The 24521-nt window shown below is 34.7% G+C and overlaps 1 protein-coding gene across 2 annotated transcripts in view; it reads right to left on the reverse strand.

Moving 5' to 3' along the window:
* Positions 1 to 239: 239 nt before the first annotated feature.
* ICE2 (interactor of little elongation complex ELL subunit 2) overlaps positions 240 to 24521 on the reverse strand; it is a 60672-nt gene continuing 36390 nt past the window's right edge. For both annotated transcript variants that reach the window (XM_061157284.1, XM_061157285.1), the window contains exons 12-16: positions 24321 to 24450; positions 8285 to 8369; positions 6772 to 6822; positions 4074 to 4332; positions 240 to 2378 (exon numbers count right to left, since the gene is read on the reverse strand). In XM_061157284.1, the coding sequence (XP_061013267.1) occupies positions 2256 to 2378; positions 4074 to 4332; positions 6772 to 6822; positions 8285 to 8369; positions 24321 to 24450 (648 nt within the window). In that variant the 3' untranslated portion in view covers positions 240 to 2255. The remainder of the gene's footprint in view (positions 2379 to 4073; positions 4333 to 6771; positions 6823 to 8284; positions 8370 to 24320; positions 24451 to 24521) is intronic.

Raw genomic sequence — 24521 nt, forward strand, 5'->3', positions numbered from 1 at the left:
TTGGGGTACTTGCCACATAAATCAGTATTGTGTCTTCCACTAGAAGGTTAGCTCATGGGAAAACCAAAATCTATCTTTGATACTGAGATATTCATCTATTCATATATTCAACTTCTATCTACTGAGCGACTATGTATTATGTATGTTATACACAAGTGAACAAAACAAATATGCCCCACCTTGGCATAGCTTGTAGTCTATTTAAGAAGAAAGATAGTAATAAGTAAAATAAACAAATATTCTGATATATGAGTAAGAATTTTATGAGAGTAAACATGGGGACCAATTTTAGGTTGTGTGGCACACAGATACACTCAAACATTTACTGAGTGAAATGTTTATACCTTCACCACAGAGATGTAAGTGGGGCAGGCTCATCATATCCTTGCCAACACTGACTGCTTTTGTTTTTTTAAAAACATCTTTGCTCATACTGACAACGTCACTTTCTTGCTTATACATTCTCAGTACTAAAAATCAATAAAAAGAACACAAGACAAGTTCAAATATACATTAGAAAAAAGAAGCTGATTAAGCACAAGTGGAAAACAAAAACTAGCTTTATATATATTATCAGAGTTACTCTAATAAATGGCTAAGATAATTTTAAAATCTCTTATCACACATTTTATTAAGTAAAAACTAATACTAAAAAAATGAAAGCCATGTCTTTCTGGCATTCAGAAGTCTGAAGCAATCATTGCTTAGCTTTTCTAAAAGAGCAAATTACTAGGGAATCCCTGCCTCTCCCATGGTTTACTGCCAAATGAATCACAAGTGGAGTATTTCAGGAAATATGGGTATGTGACAAAAGTTAAAAAAAAAAAAAAAACATAACCACTTGAAACAAAGCTCAATATTTTAAAAAGGGAATGGCAGGATGAGGAAACTCTATATTAAAATACATAAGACAATTTCATTAATAACTAGTCATAAATTAAAAATATTATATAACCAACCAAAGAACACAAAACAAAACTTGGTAGTAAAAAGAGTATTTAAATGCTACTTAAAAAAAAAATAAATGCTACTTACAACAGTTGAGAAGGTTGATGGGGCTAATTTCCTATATTAATATAAAATGCATAAAAAATTCCAAAAACAAACTTTGCCTTTATAAAGCTTGTATTTTATAAATGATGCACATATTTAGTGCACATTAAAGAACAGGAATACAAAAATTAAATGAGTTCATCCCTTCATAAGTACAAATAGTTGGTTACGATAACATTAAATGATTGAACCTTTCCTAAATTCACCTTCATGATCCTGAAAATTTTAAATTAATTAGTACAGATGAGGAAAAAGAGCTTCTGTTTTATCACACGTTAGTCTTTCTAGTTGAAATATGAGATTTTTCTGGAAAATACACTCATCTCTTTGTTTTTAGTAGTGTATTTCAACACCTAACCAGGATTTGTGCCAAGGGACAGAGGCAGTCTCCGATCCTGTTACACCACAAGCTTTTTTTGTTTAAAACAAACTGATGATTGCCCAACAAAAAACTGTTAACTTCCCTGTGAATTTTCTTAGGCAGAGAGCTTTTTATTTTCCTTTTTGGCTTCTGCAGTGGAATTTCCCCAAAGTTTTTAAAGGTATTAACTTTGTAACTTGCAACAATCATCATTTTAAATCAGTATAGAAGAACTGTCAGATGGGTCAGAAATAGGGTTTACGTAAGTCAAAATTATCTCTGACAGTAGCAAGATTTAACCTTTTGAGCAAACCTCAATAGACCAGCATTACAACTGAAATTATTAACCTAATGTGTAGTTGCTAAGTCATGTCCGACTCTCTGTGACCCCATGGACTGTAGCCTGCCAGGTTCTCCTGTCTATGGGATCCTCCAGGCAAGAATACTGGAATGGATTGCCATTTCCTCCTCGAGGATTAATCTAATACATAATGATAAATATTGCTCTTGAAAGAGCAAATTATTTTCCTACTTAATATTTTTTGCTAAAGGTCAAGTATAAAAATATTTTCTTCTCTCTATATTTCCCTGCCACGATAATGCTAAAACATATCTATAGTCTCCTCAAACCTCAGGTGTTAAGGGCATATTAGCCCGTTTGAATTGGAACACTGCTTCACAATAGTCAAAGTGTTTTTTTAAGGCACTCTAAGAACTCTCAAGGACAGTAAAACAAAAACATTCCTGTTGCCTACAGATTTTTCAGGCATATTTTCCCTCAAATTTTTCTAAACTAAATGTTGTGATAACTGGTTTTTCTTTGTTTTCCATGGTACAGTCTTTAAGTTATTTTTCTTTTACTTGAAGCCACTCCTTCATTTTCAACTTGCTGAGCAGGCAGGCTTTTTGTTTCCACAGAAACTGAATTCCTGTGGCTTCGGGTAGGCATTCTTGTTCCACCAATCTAGGAGAAGAAGCAAAGAACAGGACAGTTTAACATGTTTACAATACAGTCAACTCTATTGTTTACACATGGGATAATTACCCTGCAAATTGTCCTTCATATATTTTTAGCCTCCAGCCACTTAATTGCTTCTAAGCAAGCTTTAATCTGACAGAGTTTTAAAGTATGACATTTTCAAATAACAATCAGGGAGGCAGACAGATCAGAGTAATCTGAGGGGAGTGAAGAGGAAAATCACTCTTTTGTGTTAAATTTGGAAAAGTTTGAAATGTTAAATGAGGAAAGGAAGGAATGACAGAACTTTAGAGCAATGTGCTTACAATAATGAAATTGAAGGGCAGTAGAAAAGAAGAAATGAAAACTAAGAAGGGAGGGAAAGGAACTATAAGAAGGTCAGAGATGGTAAAGACAGGGAAGAAATTATGAAATGGAGAGACAGACAAAGAGTAAGAAAAATATGAGTCCAAAAGAGAAGAAAGATACAAAGGATAAATGTGAAAGGAAGAGAAAATAAGACTCCAGTTTGAAAGGAAAACTGAAAAATACCTAACAAAAACTGTAGCTAAAATGGCTTAAAATACCAATAACTCACTCTGTCTATTCTTTTACTTGTTCCAACTAATTAATCACATTTATGTATTCTCTTGGCCAAAGTTAACAATGTACAAGATGTTGTCATTTCTAAAAGGATTCTCTCAATAATAAGAGCGGAGAGCTGAAAAACAAACAACTTTTGTAAACCGTAAAACCACTGTAAATTACAAAATAATCCTCAATATCTGCATTCTAGCTACTTCTCCAAAGGAACTGTGGGCATTTGCAGATTAATTTAATACAGCAAGGAAAAAAAAAAAAAACAGAAAATATCCACAGGATATACAGGTGATAGATGTTGTGGAGTGAAATATTGAGAACAGAGGCCTCAGTAACTTTGACTCAAAGATTTTTGGCAGCAGGGAAGGAAAAGTCAGATTCACTCATAGAGGAGAAAAGTTTTCCTTCAATTAAACTCGAACTGGAACTTCTTACATGATATAAAGAATGAGCTACACAGTAAACAGTATCTCTAACCACGGTGTTACAAAAGTTTCTGAGAAATATCATTCAACTGTTATTTCTAGGAAGGATGCTATAAAGAGTGTAACATTAATTATATCTAAAATATTGAGTTATAAAAAATACTTAGCATTAAAACACAATTTACTTAACATTTTATTGTACTTTTAATAAGGCACTGCAGTCACTAATTACTAACACTTGCTTTTATATTTTCCCATATCCTACTTATCAATTTTTAATTGCATCACCATAATTTTATTCTATGTATTCTTCTGCAAATTGCCTCAAATATTTAATGAAATAAAATAGTATACATAAAAACTGCAAAAAAACTATAACTGCTTTTCATAGGAACATAGGGATTTAACTGTGTGGTTGCCTCTTCATGCCCTCACTGGGCAGGCTAATAGAAGTTTCTGTAGTTGAGCATAAACCTTACAAAAAACAGAAAGTTCCGCTAAAATGACTGGGTTCACAAGAGCATACAACTTTACCTATCCTTCCAATAAACATTGTTTTTAGAATGGTGTTGTGATTAACATGGCAAATACGGACATCAGGTTGAAATGCACAGTCAGTGAAACAGATTAAGAATAAACAACCTAGTGGAACATTTTATTTCAGAAAAGATCCTACCTTTTGTTGTGCTGTGGGACCCAGTGACTTAGGTGGAAAAGTGCAGGGTATTCTTCCATGATGGATATGATATGGTAATAAGAGGCTGGGATCTAAAGGGACCCAGGGGACCGAGAGGCTGGAAGGCACACCAGGAAGGCCACAATGCGTTTTATGCAAGTTGTACGCTGTCCTGGTAACTTTTCCATCAGAGGTTTTGTAGATCAAGAGTGAAGAATCTTCTGCGGCGTGAGACAACAAGTAGGAACCCTCCTGCAAGCTAAATCCACACAGTAAAACTCAACTCACTGATTCACTGTGTCAATTTCAATAGCACTTTCTTAATCATGATCTATTAATAAAATAAAAAAACAATTAGGGGAATGGGACATCATCTCTAAAAATACTCTGATGATCATATAAGATTTAAGAATCTTCTAATCTATTTTCATATTTTCATGCCTTTTCAGCAACTAGTTTTAGTTCTTACTACAAATTCAGGATATATAATTATTTTCTTTTCATTGTTATGTCAGTCAATTTGTAAGTTTTCAATAATTTAATGGGAAACACATGTCTAATTCTCTAATTCCTGGACAACACGTAACGAAAAGTACACAGACATATAAGTATGTAAGAACATATACATACATTCCTATACATGACATTTAATTAAACAAGCACTGTACCTACTTTCTGTCTACTAATAGGTGAACAGAGATAGAAAGGCGAATGTGACACAGTACACTGGGAAGTTTAAAATAAAGTGGCAGAAACAGTCAACAGAACAATCACAACACGAGAGGCCCTGAGAATAACAGCAACCTAAGCAGTTAATAGGTATTGAACGTTTATCATGAACTAACTGTTGCACTGTTTATGTCCTTTTTGTCATTAAATTCTACACAACAAATCTTGAAGGGATAAAATTGTTAACTCCATATTACAGACAAACAAAAATTGGAGATGGCAAGTAATTTACCCAAGTTCTGAGTGCAGGACCTGCATATAAACCAAGGCAGTCAAACACCAAAAAGCCCCATACCCTTAATTATGATCCTCTACTGTCACAATAATAAGTTCTGTCAAATCTACATTAAACCCTTTCTCTTTAGAAAGCTTTAAGGAATTCAGTGTAACAACATGAAGAGCTAAAAGGATATGATTGACATACTGTGTGTTCTTTTTTTTTTTTTTTAACACTCTTCCAGCACAAAGGTACTATGGAGGATATCAGTTCTTCCTCACAATCTATCATTAAAAACAAGGACTAATCATACTTATAAGTCATTCTTCTTCTCTAGAATTTGTGAACGTTACCCATCAATGGCTTGTAAACGTGATTAAAGACACAATGTAACAACAAAAGCAAAAATGTGAATGATGTACTTTGAAGATGGAATAAGGGACTACAATCTAAGAAATATAGGTATTTTTCCAAAGAAGGCATACAGATGGCCAATACCATTAATCATCAAGGAAATGCAAATCAAAACCACAATGATATGCCACCTCACTCCTGTCAGAATGGCTATCACCAATAAGACAATTAATAAGTGTTGGCAAGGATGTGGAGAAAAAGGAAACCTTGTATACTATTGGTGGGATTATAAACTAGTGCAGCCACTATGGGAAATAGTAGGGAGGTATCTCAAAAAATTGAAAATTGAACTGTCATATGATCCAGCAATTCTACTCTTGGGTATTTATCATATATCAAAAAGACATGAACATCGATGTTCACTGCAGTATTATTTATAAGAGCCAAGATACAGAAGCAAGTTAAGTGTCCACTGATGAACAGATAAATGTGATATAAGTACAATGGAATACTACTCAGTCATAAAAAATGAAATCTTGCATTTGCAGCAACATGGATGTATCTAGAAGGTATTGTGCCATGTGAAATAAGTCGGAAAAAGACAAATACCATATGACCTTATGTATATATGGAATCTGAAAAGCAAAAGAAACAAACAAAATTAAGATAGACTTACAGATATATAAACAAAAGGGTGGTTGCTGACTGGGGGTAGTGTGTGTGTGGAGAAACAGATGCAGGGGGCTTAGGAGGTACAAACCTCCAATTATAAATAAGTCACAAGGATGTAACACACAGCATAAAGAATAAATACTATTGTAACAACTTTGTATGGAGATATATGGTTATTAGACATTGCAATCATTTCATAATGTATACAAATATCAAATCACTATCTAGTACACCTGAAACTAACATAATATTGTACACTAACTATATATATTTCTATTAAAAAAAAAAGAAATACAATTAGCCACTAGAAGCTGAAAATTAGGCAAGGAAACAACTGCCTCCTAAGAGCCTCCAGGAGAAGCCAGCCCTGCTGACACAAGTTTAGTCCAGTGAAGAGAATTTCAGATCTTTGAGTTGCAGAACTATAAGAGAACAAATCTGTGTTGTCTGAAGCCACTAAGTTTGTGACAATTTGTTACAGTGGCAATAGGAAGCCATTATAATAGCTGTACAGAAAAAAATGTTTAACTATAAGCCCAGTAAAGCCAGATGCTATTATATTTCCTTCTTATTTATATTTTCACAATTCCACTTTGACACAACAGAATAAATTTTGTATTTCTAGGTTATTTTCTGTCTATTCCTAACAACATGTATTCAAAGTTTTTTCACCCAAGAAAATTACACATATCAATGAAAAATGCCTCAAATGAAAAAAGTACTTACCTACTTAATTTTCTTAGAATGTGTTGGAGGATGTTAAATAAACTTGAAATCCTATTAAACAGAAGAAATCCAAACAAAATTAAGGAACAAAAAAACTTACTCTTAACAACTATTAACTCCTCGGGAAAAGAAATGTCTCAATAACAAAAGAAAACAACAGATGAAATAATGTAAAACAAATATCAAAATGTATTTCTAATTTGACTGAATTTTAGTATTTACTTCATTTTTGCCATTTTCTGATTTCCCTTAAAAATCATAAAGTATTTTGGCTTGTGTCAGTCAGAGCAGTGATCAGTAAAGAGATCACTATTTTATATTCAAGCTATGATTTTTTTAAAGAAATGTATTTCCCTTTAGAGTTCGTGTTTTTTAAAAATATGTTTTTGTTTTGTTTTTTTTTTTTGGCTGTACCACGCAGCATATGGGATCCTAGTTCCCCCACCAGGGGTCAAACCCCCCTGCACCGGAGCATGGAGTCTTAACCATTGGACTGACAGGAAAGTCTCTCAAACTATAAACATTTTAATAAGTTTATAAGTTGAAAATTTTTAAAGTTTAAAAAGTCTTTAGCAGAATTAATCTGCAGAAGAGTTTGCCTTTTAGAGGTGGTGGTGGTGAATTTCAAAGAAATTGACAGGTATTTTAAATGAATAAAAGGAAATGAAATGTAAGATATTGATTTAAATATCTCTTCTAGACCTACATTCATTCCCTTGATTATTTATTTAAAAATGGTTTTCACTGGGAGAGGTAGAGTGGGCAGTGCATAAATGTATGGAAAAGCTTTTCTATTCACGTATGTAAATACAAAGTTACCCATCAAAAGAAGTAATACTTATAACAGGTGTTTAAGTATAAGCAAAGAAGTCAAACTTGAATCTGCAGCCTTCAAAAACTATGACAAGCCCCAAAGCTGGAACTACAGAACTAATGTAAGTCAGGGCGATTTCCCACCCTTTCAGATGAATCAAATATACTAACTACCAAAGCTGTCATCCTAGCTCGGCTGTGTGCTCTGGGGAAAGTCACTCCAAGTTCCAGTTTCCTCATGTATAAAATGGAGATTAAAGGTACCACCAGTTCTTCCTGGAAACTTGTGAGATGCAAATTAATTTCAATCTGATGTACAGTAACATTTGGTAGAAGAACAAATTTTTAGAAGTTAGAATACCTGAATGAGTATATATATCCCTGAGCTTAAAGTCTGACTGGCCTATTTTTTCCCACCTCTGGAAAGAAGTGAGATATGTGTGCCCATAGTTCACCAAGATGGAAGACTCTCTATTGTTTTAGCCTCCTTTGTCTTAAGTAGAAATACTGGTGCCACTAGAACATTTAATTTGGAGATGGAAATGATTAATGTGAAATGGATCATAAACCGGGTCAAGGAAAGCCTCAATTTATAAAAGGATGAAAGTCTTGAAAATAATTTAAACCAATATTTAGTGATAAAGAAAAATTAATGATCATATTAACAAGCTTTTAAATTTCCTACCACAAAATTTCTTACTTGAGTGCTGACAGTTTTTCTTTCAATTCTTCTGAGGTAATTTCTTCAAGCAGGAAAAGCTTTGATGTAAATGCATCAATATGTCCTAAAATAAAAGATCAAACTTAAAAAGAACAATTGCTGTATTTAAAAATAAAAAAAGCTAAGTTATCCAATTTTTTAAAGATTTTTTACACAATTGTCATAATTATAAAGGAACTTTATATTCTAAAATGAGAAAGAGACATTTTATTAAGTTTATTAAGTAAAACTATATTTTAAAGTAACACCAGAAGTCAGATTATAAAGGAATATGTATTAATTCTAAAATATTTGCTGAACATAGAAAAGGTTATACACATCAAAAAAATCATGTCTAAGTCTACAATTTAAGAACAACAACTGTTAAAACAGTGGTTTCTAATTTCTATTAAACTTGCATTTTTATGGAAATTAAGTTTTTAGAGAGCTTCCCAGGTGGTGCTGGGCTTCCCGGTGGCTCAGCAGTAAAGAATCTGCCTGGAATGCAGGCGTCATAGGAGATGTGGGTTTGATCCCCGGGTCAGGAACATCCGCTGGAGCAGGGCATGGCAACCCACTCCAGTATTCCTGCCTGGAGAATCCCATGGACAGAAGAACCTGGCGGCCTATAGTCCACAGGGTCGCAAAGAGCCATGACTGAAGCGACTTAGCATTCATGTATGCACGTACCGTAATATTATAAAAGCAAGCAGATAAAATAAAATTTATAGTTTGGGTATGATAAATACATTTCTCAGACAGATTTGGTTAAGGTAAAAACTTGGCTCAATTATTCACAATAGCCAAGATGTGCATAACCGAAGTGTCCACCAACAGATGAAAGGATAAAAGTGTGATACACACACAAATAATGCAATATTATTCATGCATGAGAAAAAAGGAAATACTGCTATTTGCAACAACATAAAGGACATTGAGGACACTATGCTAAGTGAAATAAGTCAGAAAGAGAAAGATGAATACTGCATGATAACTTATATGAGGAATCTGGGGGAATAAAAGTCAAACTCATAGAAAGAAGTAGAAAAGTGGTTCTCAGGGGTTGGGGGCTAAAAGGGTACAAACCTTCAGCTACAAGATGAATAAGGTCTGAGGATCTAATGTATAACACAGTGACTCTAGTTGATAATAGTATACCATATAACTGAAATTTGGTAAGAGAGTAGAACTCAAATGTTCCCATCAAAAAAAATACATATACCTGAAGGTGATGGATTTGTTAATTTAACTAGATGAGAGGAATTCTTTTACAATATATACATATAGCAAATCATTATGATGTATTATTTAAATATCTTAAAATGTTATTAGTTTTACCTCAATAAACCTCAAAAAATTTGACTTACTTTTTAATTAAAGCATATGATAAGATTTCCTACAGTTAAAAAAAAAAATCAAGAGTCTGCTCCAGGTCTTACTTTCTTATAAACATGACCTAATTCTAGAATTCAAAGAAACAAAACAGCTAACTTTCATGATTACACTTGCACATGTTCTCCAACAAAACAGGTTGAGACACAACACTGAGGCCTTGGAATGCTCCAGGGAAGTGATACAAAAGATTAAATGTTATATAATCACATTAATACAAAACCCATGTTATTACACCAGTCAAAAACATCAATTGCATAAGAGTATAATACTCACTAATGCTGAAAATCAGAGAAGGCAAGGGCACCCCACTCCAGTACTCTTGCCTGGAAAATCCCATGGACAGAGGAGCCTGGTAGGCTGCAGTCCATGGGATCAGTAAGAGTTGGACACGACTGAGCAACTTCACTTTCACGCATTGGAGGAGGAAATGGCAACCCATTCCAGTGTTCTTGCCTTGAGAATCCCAGGGACGGGGGAGCCTGGTGGGCTGCCGTCTATGGGGTCGCACAGGGTCGGACATGACTGAAGTGACTTAGCAATGCTGAAAATAATATCACTTTAATTTTTTTAGCTTCCCAAATTTGGTTATCAAAACACATGACCTGGATAGTTGACATCAATCATAATGCAAAAAAACTGCAAATACTTAATATCTCATATTTTATCTTGTCCCCTTTCATTTCATCTGCTTTGTGCTCATAAAAAAGAATTAGAAACATTTTTACCAGATACTTTTCTTCTAAGACAACAAATCTTTCCCCATGCCTACTTGTTCTTTCCTGTGCCAAATTTCAGTTTCCACCTCTGCATGTCTAACACTCATTACACAGTGATGTTTCTAATAAAAAGGACACAGTTTAATGGTTTAAAGACTGTCAAAAGGCAATAAATATTAAGTATAATAAAACAGTTTAGACATTTACTAAATGTGTCTTTGAGGAAACTCACAGTTCTTACCTTTTTAAAGCAATCTCAATGAAAAGTATGTATTACAGTATATGTCAAATACAGTTAGTCAAAAACATACAGAGAATACTGTACCAAGTTCTATGAGGGCTTCAATTCTCTCAGCATTGGAACATTTTAACCTGTGGGCCTCAAATGAATTCAGATGTTTATCTCCTCAGGCTTTGGGGCAATAGCTTCCTGGCCATTAACCCTTGTAGACTCTTTTACATATCACAGTATGGTATCCAAATACTTTTTTAACTGTGTCAAGGTTGGGAAGGTTAGATAGTACAAATCAGGGCTTTACATATATGCATGAATTCATACATACACACACACACACACACACATACATATACAGGCAGTCCCTACTCTACATGCAGTAGGGGATGATAAAAATAATCATGCATAAGCCAAAACTATGCAAGCAATTTTAATAATCAATGGGAAAAATTACAATTGTTCCATTACCTTTAAGGTTTTTTAGTCAAAGCATTACAAATTCCCAATCAGTTATAAATGCATGGAGAAATGAAGACAGTAAAAAGTAATCTTTATTTAGTAGACTACAAATTGCAAACACTGAGATTTAAAGTGTTATTTTATTATAAAAAAGTCATTAAGAGTAGTCTGAATAGTGCTTGTCACCTTCTCCTGTTACAACGTATGATAGGGAGCAAGCACCTTTTCTATGCTGTGGAGGATGGTCACCCTTTGCAACTTTTAAGGTCATGAAATATCTCAAAGAGTTCCTTCAATGTAAAAAGCTGTGCCAGGGTCATTTCTTCATCCTTTACGCCACAAGCACTTTCCTTATTTATGTGAGTCAGTTCACTTTCACTAAGTTCCTCTGGTGGCTTATCTTGTCTCTTAAACCTCAGCACTGTCAACATTTCTACTGCCAGTTATTTCTTCTATAACTCCATTTATATTCAATTCAAATTCCATTTTTAGCAGTACGGTCTTTTGTTTCTTTACTGTGCTTTAATCTTTGTTGGCCAATTCCCTCTTCTGATTATCCACTTTTACAAAAAACATCATGTGAGTTTATCACTGGGAGACAAGGAGGGAACACAACTAGACATTTTGCTTTCTATGCACGAACTCAGTAACAGGTACACAATGACCAAAAACATTAACAGACTCTTAAAGGAGTGATATGACTGGTGACTGGTCATGATGCATGTCTGTTATTTATGTAGTGATCTGTGGACTGAAGAGTCAGCAGTAAAGCTGGTAGTTTACACAATTACAGTTAACATACCTTTGTAACTGACATTTGTGGATGTCAGAATAGCACAAAAGAAGGACTGCTTGTATGTTGACTATGCAGAACTGATATACATTAGATAACTGAAAAGTAGATAGAGAAGTTGTGGTAAGATGACTTTGGGAATTTTCTTTAGGGAGTAAATATTAGTGTTTGGGGCAAGAGGGAAAAAAGAACATAGCAATCTAAAGGAGAAGAACATGTTCATAGCAAAGCAGGCAAACAAAAAACAAGTATTTTTTGTGTGTGTGTGTAATAAAGTTTTATTAAAGTATAAAGGAGATAGAGAAAGCTTCTGACATAGGCATCAGAAGGGGGCAAAAGAGTACCCCAAAAAACAAGTATTTTTATTCTACCTGAAAAGGAGACTAGGAGCTATAGGAAAGGTATTCAAGGTGTGGTCCCTGGATTAGCAGCATTAGCACCACCTGAGAACACACTACAAATGCTAAGTTTTAGGTTCCAATCCAGACCTATTGAAGCAGACACACCTAGGGTCAGGGCCAATAATCTTCAATCTAAAAGCTCTATAAATGACTGCCACACAGTCAATTTAGATAACTGCTGAACTAGAGTCCTATAAATCAATATACTCTTCAGTTCAGTAAGTGACATTTTTATCTCTCGTGTTTTGTATGAAACACTATATCTGAATCTTCAATCACACATGTAAACTCTACGCTCACTTTTCTCTCCAAAAGATCTAATGCAAAAAAAAAAGAAAGCTCTAATGCACTTTGAAATTTTGCGATCATAGCGCTGGGCAGGGAAAACTGACAATGAAATGCCACAGTTAAATGGAGGAGCGGCCAGCAAAGGTTGAGTGAGGAAAACACAGGTCACAACTTAGAAAGGACTAGGGTGCATGACTGCATGGGAAAGAAACACGAGCACGTGGAAATCTTCTGGTTAAGATTTTATCCCAGCTTCTAAGACACAATGAATTATTTGTATTTAGTCACACTGATTAACATTGTTATACACACAGTGCTTCATTTTTGTTATCTCTGACCCCCCCCCCACCCCCCACAATTTTTTCCTAGCCCTTTTTAGGTTGACAGCAAAGTTATAAACACAAAAATTGTGACTAGGACTTCTCTGGTGGCACAGTGAATGAGGATCTGCCTGCCAATACAGGGGACACAGGTTTGATCCCCGGTCAGGGAGGATTCAAAATATTGTAAAGTAGCTAAAGCCCGTGCACCACAGCTGCTGAACCTGCATGCTGCAACTACTGAAGCCCATGTGTAAGTCTGTGCTCCGCAACAAGAGACGCCCCTGCTCACCGCAACTAGAAAAGTCCATGTGCAGCAACAAAGACCCAGCAAAACCAAAAATAAATAAATAATTGGAAAAACCTGACTAAATTCTGATCCTGCCACTGATGGACTCTGTGGCATATATGAGGGTTTCTTTTTGTTGTTGTTGCTGCTGTTTTAAATAAGCAGCATCTTTCATTTTCAGCCACAAAGTCATCCTTAAGCCCGAGGACGCTATACTGCACCACTCTGAGGGTGACCATTCATATGGAATGGACTGGGCACGCTGTCTCCTGGATGGTGTACAATGTGGAGATAATAAAAAACATTCTACTTTATATGTAACAGGACTCTACAATAACATTCAAAGGAGAGGACCACCTGTCAGTCCACTTACTTAACATGAATAATGTTCAGTTTTTCATTTCTTTAGAGAAAAAATAAAAGCTATAATATTTTCTTCTTGTATTCCAATGACTTGTCTTACACACATCTAGGAACAGTAAAATGAATAAAGTATATAAATTCTGTGGTTTGTTATCTACCATTTCCCTTCTCCTTGACTTTTACTGTTCCTTCAACCAATTATCCAAGCCAACTTCACTTTCTAAAAAATATTTATTGAGCACCTCTGTGTGTCAGATACTGTTCCGGGTGCTTATGATATATCAATAAACAAAACAGACAGAGACAGGCCATAAATACCATAAGTGATTAAATTACATAATTTGTTAGTGGTTACCAGAAAAAGGGAATGGGACTATATTCAGAGCCAAAAACCAGGAGAAGAAAGACACCTGGAGATGTGAGTCTGTCACTGACGGCTGCACCTCTCTTAGGAGCACCCGTTAATCTGGAGAAAGCAACTGAGACCTAAGAGGTGAACCAGAGTTTTTAACAGCCTCTCAGGATTAGAAGAACAAAAACTGGTCTGTGAATTAGATAAACAAACACTGAGTTGGGACCCTGGCGCAGTGCTTCTCTACAAGGACTTATAGCTTCAACACACACTGGCACATATGCATAAGATTTATTATAGCAAAAGGATACAAATAAAAGGAGAATCCAAAAAAGGAAAAGAAGTGTGGGATAAAGTTCAGAGAAAATGAGATGCAATCTTCAAAAGTCCTTTCCTGGCTTTCTATTTGGGATGATAAAAAAGCTCGGGAAATGGACAGTGATGATGGTTACCTGGCACTATGAATGTACTTAATCATAGTAAATCATATACTAAAAACTGTACAGTAGGACTTCCCTAGCAATCCAGTGGTTAAGACACTGTTCTTCCATGCAGGGGGTATGACTTAGATCCCTGATCGAGGAACTAAGAGCCCACATTCCGTGGCCATAAAATAAACAGATAATTTTTTTTTAATGTATAGTGAATTGTAGCTTGGAATTGCTAAAATGGTACATTTTATGGTATAAACATTTTTCTACAATTAAATAAAAAAGGCCTTTCTCACTGGAGTCACACAAGATTTACTTAATTCCTCCAGCAACATCTTCTTTTTGTACCAGATAAACTTAATGAAGACTCCACACTCAATGCTTCTATTGGGCGATGCATCATGCAGGCAACCCTCTGTCTAACACATACAAAAATTTCAGACACTCAGAAAGCAGATGTTCAGAATAAGCCATATTTATACAAACAATGTAGGTACAATGAGCCCTCCTTATCAGCTAATGGATGTCTTACATCAGCATAGGAAACTGTTTACTAGCCAAGTTCCCAGATGCTAGCAGAGAGCCAGCCTTGCAAGCAGACTTTTCCAAAGACTGGCAATGTCAGACCATGAATGGCAACATCCCAGCAGTAAGTGGGAAACATACTGGCCTTTCTAGGGCGCAAAGCCAGGCTTCAAACCACCTAACTCCCTGTAATTGGATTACAGTGAATCCAGATTGCTAGTGTAGTCAAAAGTAATATAGGAAGACAACATTGTAGCTTTGACATCATGTCCAGAATTTTTCATATACAATTTTCTGGCCCCTGATAAAGAATATTCTGACATAGAATGAAGAAACACGGAATAAACAAGAAGAGAGAAAAACAACGTGGCACGGAATGAAGTGTCCCTGGAAAAAGATACGTTGAAACCCTAAATTCCTACTCCCTCAGAAAGTGACTTTCCTTGGAAATAGAATTGTTGTAGATGTAATTAGCTATGATGGGTGAACCTTTAATTCAATATGAATGGTGTCCTTATAGGAAGAGGATAGAGACATACAGGAAAAAAGACCCTGCATGATGACAGAGACAGAGATGAAAATGATAGATCTACAAGCCAGGAATGCCAAGGATTGGTGGCAAACACCAAAAGGAAAAAGGGGCAACAAAGAATTCTCTCTTATAGGTTTCAGAAGGAGCATGACCTTTTCAAACCTTTATTTTAAACTTTCAGCCTTCAGACTTGTGAAACAAGAAGTATCTATTGTGTTAAGCTATCCAGTTTGTGGTACTTTGTTATGGAAGCCTTATAAAATTAACACACACACAAATAATAGAAAAGACTTGCAAAGACTCTAGATAACAGAGGTATTAGATACAGACTTTAAAGCAATTTTGCCTAATACACCTAAGATGTATTCACTGTGCCTAAGACATAATTGAGACTTTTTGTAGAAACTATACAAAAGAATTTCTACAGAAATGTGGGAAGAGAACCAAATGAAAAGTCTAGAACTAAAAAATATAGTAAATGAAATTAAGGACTCAGGTGATGGGTGAAATAGTGTACTAGGGATAGTTGAAGAGGAAATCAGTAAACTAGAAGAAAATACTGAGAATCATGCATGAAGAGTCAAAAGGAGGGTAAATACAGAAGAGCACATAAGGAATGTTCAGAACACAGTAAGATGTAACACTACAACCTAGATCCCAGAAGAGAAAGCAAATGAGGAGGAAGTGATGTTTGGTGAGATAATGACAGAGAATTTTCCCAAACTGGTAAAGGCCATCAAATCACATACCAAGGAGCAATATGTTATAAAATGAACAACATATAAAAAGGAATATTTACAACAACAAAAGACTAACATAGTTTAACATAGCTACAATGTAGGACAACTGTTGAAAGGGGGAGAGATCAAATTTAAAGTCTGACAAAGAAAAGAAACATATTACTTGCAAAGCAGCATAAATGGATAAACAGCTGACTTTTCAACAGAACAAAGCCAGGAAATATGCAGTGGGGAGGGGCAGGTTGGGAGTCTGGGGTTAGCAGATGTAAGTTACTATATACAGGATGGATAAACAACGTCTTACTGTACAGCACAAGGAATTATATTCAATATCCCATGATTAAAATATAATGGAAAATAATATAAAAAGAATGTGTGTGTGTGTGTGTGTGTATATATATATATATATGTAGTATAACTGAATCATCTTGCTCTACAACAGATATTAATGCAACACTGTAAATCAACTATACTTCAATTTAAAAACAGAGCAAACATTGAACTGATAATTAGAAACTCCTCAAAAAGAAAACTCAAGGCCCGCAAGCTTCACATGTCAATTTTACCAAACATCTAAGTAAGAAATAACACTGATTTTTACAGAAATTCTACCAGATAACAGAAAAAGAAGAAATAGATCCCAAATCATTTAAGACATAAACTTAATCTTAATACCAATACCTCACAAGGAAACTTACAGGTCAATCTCACTTATAAACACAAATGTCAAGATAAATATTAATAAATTGCATCTACCAATTTTTGGACAGAGGCATGGGGTCGCAAAGAGTTGGACATGACTAAGTGACTAACACTTTCACCAGTATTTAAAAAGAGTAATATATCATGAGCAAGCTTGAATTATGGCAGGAACACAAGTTTGGATTAACATTTTAAAATTAATTAAGCATAGAAAGGAACTCCTTTCTTCAAACAAAAGGCATACACAAACACCCATACAAAACACTACATAAAATGGTGAAATGTTGAAAATCTCCTCTTATGATCAGACACAGGCAAGGACATCCATTATTTACCTTCTATTTGAATTCCAGGCAAAGGTAGCAAGGAATAAAAAGGTACAATGATTGTAAAGAAGAAGTAAGATGGTCATTATTTGCGGAGAACATAATTGTTTAACTTGAAAATATAAATTATTAGAATGAGCTTAGCCAAGTTACTAAGATACAAGATCAACATACAAAATTAATATGCAAATAAATCCTGTATTATCAGTAACAGCCTATAAATATAAGATAAAATTTCAGAAATATCATTTATAATAATATATCAGCCACCAACAAAAATATTTAACAAAAGATGTGCAAGAACTTTACAAAGAAAATCATAAAGATATTAATAGAAATTAAAGATATAAATAGAAGAATATCTAACTAAAGTTTACAGATTGAAGGGTTTGTTATTATAAAGCTGTTAATCTGTTCCACATTGACTGAGTTAATGCACATCCTAACAAAAAGCCCAATCTTCCTGTTGCTGTTGGCTGAAACTGATAAGCTGATCCCAAAGTCTGTAAATGCAAAGAACCACGAACAGCCAAGAAATTCTTGAAGAAAAACAAGCTGACACGGACCTCTACTCACTCCATACTCTGTAATGACCTATATGGAAAAAGAATCTAAAAAAGAGTGGATACATGTGTCTGTATAATTGATTCACTATGCTGCACACCTGAAGCAACACTGCAAATCCAAGATACTCCAATAAAAGTTAATTTAAAACAAAAGCTGACAAGATTTGCTTCACCAAACAGTAAAAGATTTTATAAAGCTAAAGTAATTAAGACAGCGCTAACTGTCTACCTAGAGTAATTACCCTAACTAGAGTAATTAAAACAGGATAAAGAAACAGGGAGTCCAGCTTAGATTCATGTATATAACTCAAGTAAAATGGGACAGCAGAGAACAGATAGTCTTTTTCAATAAATGGTGCTGAAAACTGGAAAAAAAAAAACCTTAATATTCCATGCAAAAATAAATACCATATAAACTATGTATCTGGAAATATAAAAATAATTTTAGAAAGGTTTCCAGAAGATATTATATTCATGACGCTGCTGTAAGGAAGACTTGCTAAACCAGGCAAAAAAACAACACTAATCATAAAGAAAATGGCTAAATATTGGTTTTTATTGAATCCAAAAGATACCATTAAGAGACTGAAAAGGCAAGAGCAGGAGAAAATTACTTGTAACATTTAAAACCAACAAAGAACTAACACGCAAATAAACAAAAACTTGACGACAGTGAAAGAGGTTTGAATACGCAATTCACAAAAAGTCAACATCCAAATGATTATTAATCACATGAAAAAGTGTCCAACTTCATAAATAACCAAGGAAAAGCAAATTAAAACAATAATGAGATGCTAATAATACATACCCACCAGCGTGACTAAAATTAAACTGATAATGCCAAGTGTGGGCAAGGATGTGGAGAAGATATAACCCTCACATACTGCTGATTTAAGTGTATATTGGTATAATCATTTTGGAAAGCTTTCTGGAATTATCTAACTGAAGATAATGTAGCTTAAGCTACAACCCAGTAATTCCACTCTCAGGTATGTGCCCAATAGCAATACATACACATTGCTCTGACAGACGCTTATGTTCACAGCTGCATGAACATAGAAACAACCGAAACAGGCTCCCAAAGTTAAATGCCTAAATAAATGGTGGTATGTTCTTAAAAAGGAAAATGTCAAAAAGAAAAATATTGTTATATACAACATAAACTTCAAAAACTATCAAGCAAAAGAAGGTACAAATGAAAGAACTTTATGATTCCATCCGTACAGAGCTGGTGAAAACCAAATGATTACCTTAGAAGGTGGGACACTGCTTACTAGCGGAGAAGAGGAAGAAGGCTATATTGGGAAGTGGCACAAGATGGGTCTCTGACAGTTTTCAGCTTCTTGATCTGCGTGTGAGTTATAGAGGTGCAGACTTTGTTACGTAATTCCTTGAGCTGTACATTTTTCACTTTTCTCCTGCATTGGCAGGTGCGTTCTTTACCACCTGGGAGGTTCTTTTCTTTTCACTTTTCTGAATGTATGTTATACTTAAAAATAACATATAGTAAAGAAAAATATCAAAGCAAAGGTATATGTTACAACTGACAATATTTTAGGACAAAAGTGGTGCTATGTAGATCTTTTTGAAAATTATGCATAAATATAGAGAAGTTCTCAGTTTTTTGTTGTTGTTGTTTTAGCCTACTTTTAATCTTTGGTTAAGAAATCCTTTTTTACTGTCATATTTTTATCTAAATTTTAGGTTAATAGCTATTTTTTTCTCAGTACAAAAATATATGAATTATAACTTCATTGTCTTGTGGTATTTATTTTCATTAAGGAGAAGTGTACTTTTAGGGCATTATGTTATGAAGGACAGGGAAGTCTGGCATGCTGCAGTCCATGGGGTCACAAAGAGTCAGACATGACTGAGCAATTGAACAACAACAAAAATTACATAATCGTTGTAAGAAAAAGGATTTGTGTATAGAGTCCCTGAGGTAGATTCAACAAAATATCATTATTACTTTTTGACTGCACTGTGTGGCTTGCGGTATCTTTTCCTCAATCAGGGATTGAACACAGGGCCATGGCAGTGAAAGCACTGAGTTGTAACCACTGGACTGCCAGAGAATTCCCTGAACAAAATATTATTATGTCCATTATCTACAGATGAAAAAGCTGAGGACTCACAAGCTTACATGATTTTACCCAAAGTAAAAAGAAAATTGTAAAGTATGAAGTACTCATATACATATCTGACTCACACATTCAACATGATTTCTACATTCCATTATAATGGAAAAGCACAGGCTGTGGAATCAGAAAACAGATGGATATAAATCCCGGATTTCCCACAAATTGTAATCTTGAGCAATGAACTCAATAAGCCTCAGTTTCCTCATCTGTGAAACAAAGACAGACAACACTTATTTTACAGAATAGTGAGGATTAGTAATAATGGGTTAGTAGTCCTTGACCTCCATCACACACTTCATTAATGACAATTAGAAATACTGCTGTATTAACTTTATATATAGAAAAATACACGTATACATGTATATATACACAACACACATATACAGTTTCTAAGGAAAATTTTGGAGTATTTCAAGTGCATTATATTATAATTTGGTTTGAGAGTGGTAGATACATAAGGAAGCGAAAGGAGAGAACAAAACAAAATACACAGCAATACCCTAAGAGCTGTTATACTGGGAGCCTAAGAGGAACAGAAACTAAAAGGACAAGAAGACTGACACAGAATAAAAAACAGAACACCTGAAAAGAGAGACGACATTACTAATTTCAAGTGTATTGTTCAGTTGCTAAGCCGAGTCCAACGCTTTGTGACCCCATGAACTGCAGCATGCCAGGCTTCCTTGTACTTCACTATCTGCTGGAGTTTGCTCAAACTCATGTCCATTGAATCAGTGATGCCAATCCAACCATATCATCCTCTGTCACCGTCTTCTCTTGTCCTCAATTTTTCCCAGCATCAGTCCTTCCAATGAATATTCAGGGTTGATTTCCTTTAGGATTGACTGGTTTGATCTCGTTGCAGTCCAAGGGACTCTCAAGAGTCTTTTCTGACATCACAGTTCAAAGCATGAATTCTTCAGCGCTCAGGCTTCTTTATGATCCAACTCTCATATATGTACATGACTACTAGAAAAACAGCAGCTTTGACTTTAAAGACTTTTGTTGACAAAGTGATGTCTCTGCTATTTAATATGCTGTCTAGGTTTGTCATAGCTTTTCTTCCAAGGAGCAGGCATCTTTCAATTTTGTGGCTGCAGTCACCATCTGCAGTGATTTTGGAGCCCAAGAAAATGAAATCTGTCACTGTTTTCATTTTTTCCCCATCTATTTGCCATGAAGTGTATACTGTAACTCATATCTAGCAAAGCATCATACAGGTAAAAACAATGTTCAATTAGCCTTTATTTACATGTCAAAGGGAAATAATAAATAATTTTGAAGAGAGATTTACTAAATAATATTTTGTACACATCTTTTACCTCTTGACCATCTGTAGATAGGACTCTTCTTTGAAACTAAAACCACTAAGTCTACACAATGCAAGGTAGAGCTACAAAATAAAGAGACTAAGTAATGAGTCACATGTGGTACTTTAGAGTCATACCTGATATATAACTTATTTTAATTATATTCAGTCATTCCAGACACCATGAGGACAAACTATTACTTTCTGTTTTTATCTTATTTCCTGAAAGTAACTGCAGCAAAACCTTATTTAGGAGTCCATTCTCCTCAACTCCCTGCCTGTTGCAACATTTCTCTTAAATTAAGAGAGTAATAAAATAAAATTGTAAAAAACCTCAAAACTCACAGATGTTTTTAAAATAGTTATTTTGAAACATTCACCCCATAAAAAACAAAAAACCCAAACAAAGCAAACACACCATATAAGAATACAGCATAAGTTTCTCACCAAACAGTTGCCAAAGACACTAAATACACCACCTCATTACATCAAAATGAATGGCCTATCAGTAGATAGGATTCACTGATGATAAACAGCACGTAAGCCAATGATTACTTATGACTTTACAGAGTACAATAGTCCCCCCTTATCCACAAGTGACACAATCTAAGAGCCCCCCAGTAGATGCCTAAAACTGATAGTACCAAACTTTAAATATACTGTTTTTTTCTACACATACATACCTATAATAAAGTTAAATGTATAAAAGTAAGAGTTTAACAATTATAAGGTAGACCAATTTTAACAATATACTATAATAAAAGATTTCTGAATGTGGTGTGTCTCTCCCTCCCTCCCTATGAAAATATCTTACAAATTGAATGCCTTTTCCATTTTAACTAATACTTATCTGCTCTGTGACAATAACCTTTGCGGTTTGAGGTTTGTTTTGCAGTCTGACAGCAAAACAAACATATGTTCTTTATCCTTCATAACTTCAAGATAGAAGATTTGTTCTGACCACAGATCTTTGCCACACAGCTTATAAATTTTCTTTCCTAATTAAGAAAAGAAAGCTGAAAACTTTCACCTTTTCACTTAAAGGAAGCAGTCTGCAGTTTCTCCTAAGCATATCTAAATTGCCAGCATCACATACTCTTGCACTTTGGGGCTGTTAAGTAAAAAAAGGGTTACTTGAAGATAAGCACTGATAGCTGGGATACTACAAAGTGACTAATGGGCTGGAGAGACTAGAAAAGGGGTGATTCACATCCCAGGCACGATACAAAATGGTGTGCTTTTTATTTTTATTTTTGGTGTGCTTTTTAAAACTTATGATTTGCTTATTTCTGGAATCTTTCATTTACTATTTCAGACCACGGTTGACTAGTTGAAGATAACTGAAGCCACAGAGTAAAACTGCAATTAAGGGGTGACTATTGCAGTTTTGATGAAGTAAATCACATAGATATAAATGACGGTAGTTTTATTTGTTAAACTTTACATTAAAAAAAAAAAACTTAAATATTTAAGTCAAGAATGTCTATTCTTTGTTAGCACTTAAAAAGGATTTCAATAGTTAAGTTTTTGTTTGGTCCCCTCCTAACACAGACGTGGCTGAAAATTGTTTTCAAGTAGTTTACATGAAGACTGTTAGTGGGTTTCATGGCAACAGGTCTTTGGAGGAACACTGCAATTGTGGTTGTTGACTGAAAACTACAACAACAAACTTCTGGCAGTGTGTATGAAGAGGCAGAAAGAGGCTAGAGCACCAACAATCTTTAGCTACTTCCTTTTGGGGTTAAGTAGAGAGAGTGAATCAATGATCTTATTAACACTCTCATCAAACATGAAGACAAATTATTGATTAACCAAAATACAGAAAAGGTTTTCAAGTGAGTGACCTATTTTTGGATCAACCAAGAAAAGCACACTTATAAACACTTAATTACATACCAGAAATTATGCTAAGTACTACAAGAATATAAAGTTTCATCAGACTTTGACTTTAAATCAGTTATTGTCTACTGGGAAGACAGTGAAGTGAAAGTCGCTCAGTCGTGTCTGACTCTTTGCAACCCCATGGACAATACAATCCATGGAATTCTCTAGGCCATAATACAGGGGTGGGTAACCCTTCCCTTCTTCAGGGGATCTTCCCAACCCAGGGATCGAACCTGGGTTTCCCGCATTGCAGGTGGATTCTTTACCAGCTGAGCCACAAGAGAAGCCCAATGGGAAGATAGGACAGACTTTAAAAAAACAACAATTAAGTAGAAAGCAACAAACTGTAAAAGTGGTTAAAAAAAAAAAGGCAATGCATTGAGATATCAAAGGAAGGAAATCACATGAAGGAAGGGCAGCTTGAGATGGCTGGCATGCAGTGAAATATAAGGGATGAATTGAGAAGTATAGGAGTAAGTATTCCAATGGAATGGAACAATATCAATAATGATTATCAAGTAATCCTTTGTATGAAGTATGTTAACTGTACATGAACCCAGTCAACACAAATTAAGATCCTGCCTAACTATTCCCCTAACAAAAAACAAAGCAAAGTAAATAAACTATTTCATTTTTTTTTTTCCCCTTGTTGTGAGATGGGGAGTAGCAACTTGCAAATTCTTTATACGGCAAAGCTGAACACTGACATCCCCATGTAGTTCTTAATCTTTCATTTCCTCCTTAGTTTGAAGTCAACTCAGTCGTGTCCGACTCTTTGCGACCCCATGGACTGCAGCCTACCAGGCTCCTCCGTCCATGCGATTTTCCAGGCAAGATTACTGGAGTGGGTTGCCATTTCCTTCTCCATAAATAAACTATTTCATCAAGATAATATGTGAGATTTAAAAAACAAAGTCACAAATTTAAGAAAATTTCAAAAAATATATTTTAAAACCAATTATACATTACTTTTAAAAGAAGCTTGTTAGAAAACACATCTATATTTTTTCATTACACTCCTAAATATTTTAAAAATAAACTGACTACACTGACATTCATATACAACTAATAAGGGAATAAGAGAGAAATCAAAACATATGATAATCACTACCAACACTCTGCTATTTAACTCAGCAGAACTGTTTTAATAGAAAGAAATACTAATACATAGAAAACTGAAAATTAAAAGTACAGAATTTACAGATGAATTAAACTATGTATATTTACAAAGGAATTAAAAAGGAGAACAAAGCCTCTTGTTTAACTTACCAACATAAAATGAGGAGTTGGAATGCAATAAACTTTCAGTCCATAAGCGACAGAGTTCACTTTCAGTCAGAGCTTCAACTCCGTAACAAGCTTGATATTCCACTTTTGGTAGTACATAAACTGGAAATTGCTGCAATTCAAGGTTATACTCTTATAAAGCTTTATTAATTTACCATTAACAGTAAATACATTTGCCTATAT

Source organism: Dama dama, chromosome 12 (genome assembly GCF_033118175.1).
Source record: "Dama dama isolate Ldn47 chromosome 12, ASM3311817v1, whole genome shotgun sequence".
Taxonomy (NCBI): domain Eukaryota; kingdom Metazoa; phylum Chordata; class Mammalia; order Artiodactyla; family Cervidae; genus Dama; species Dama dama.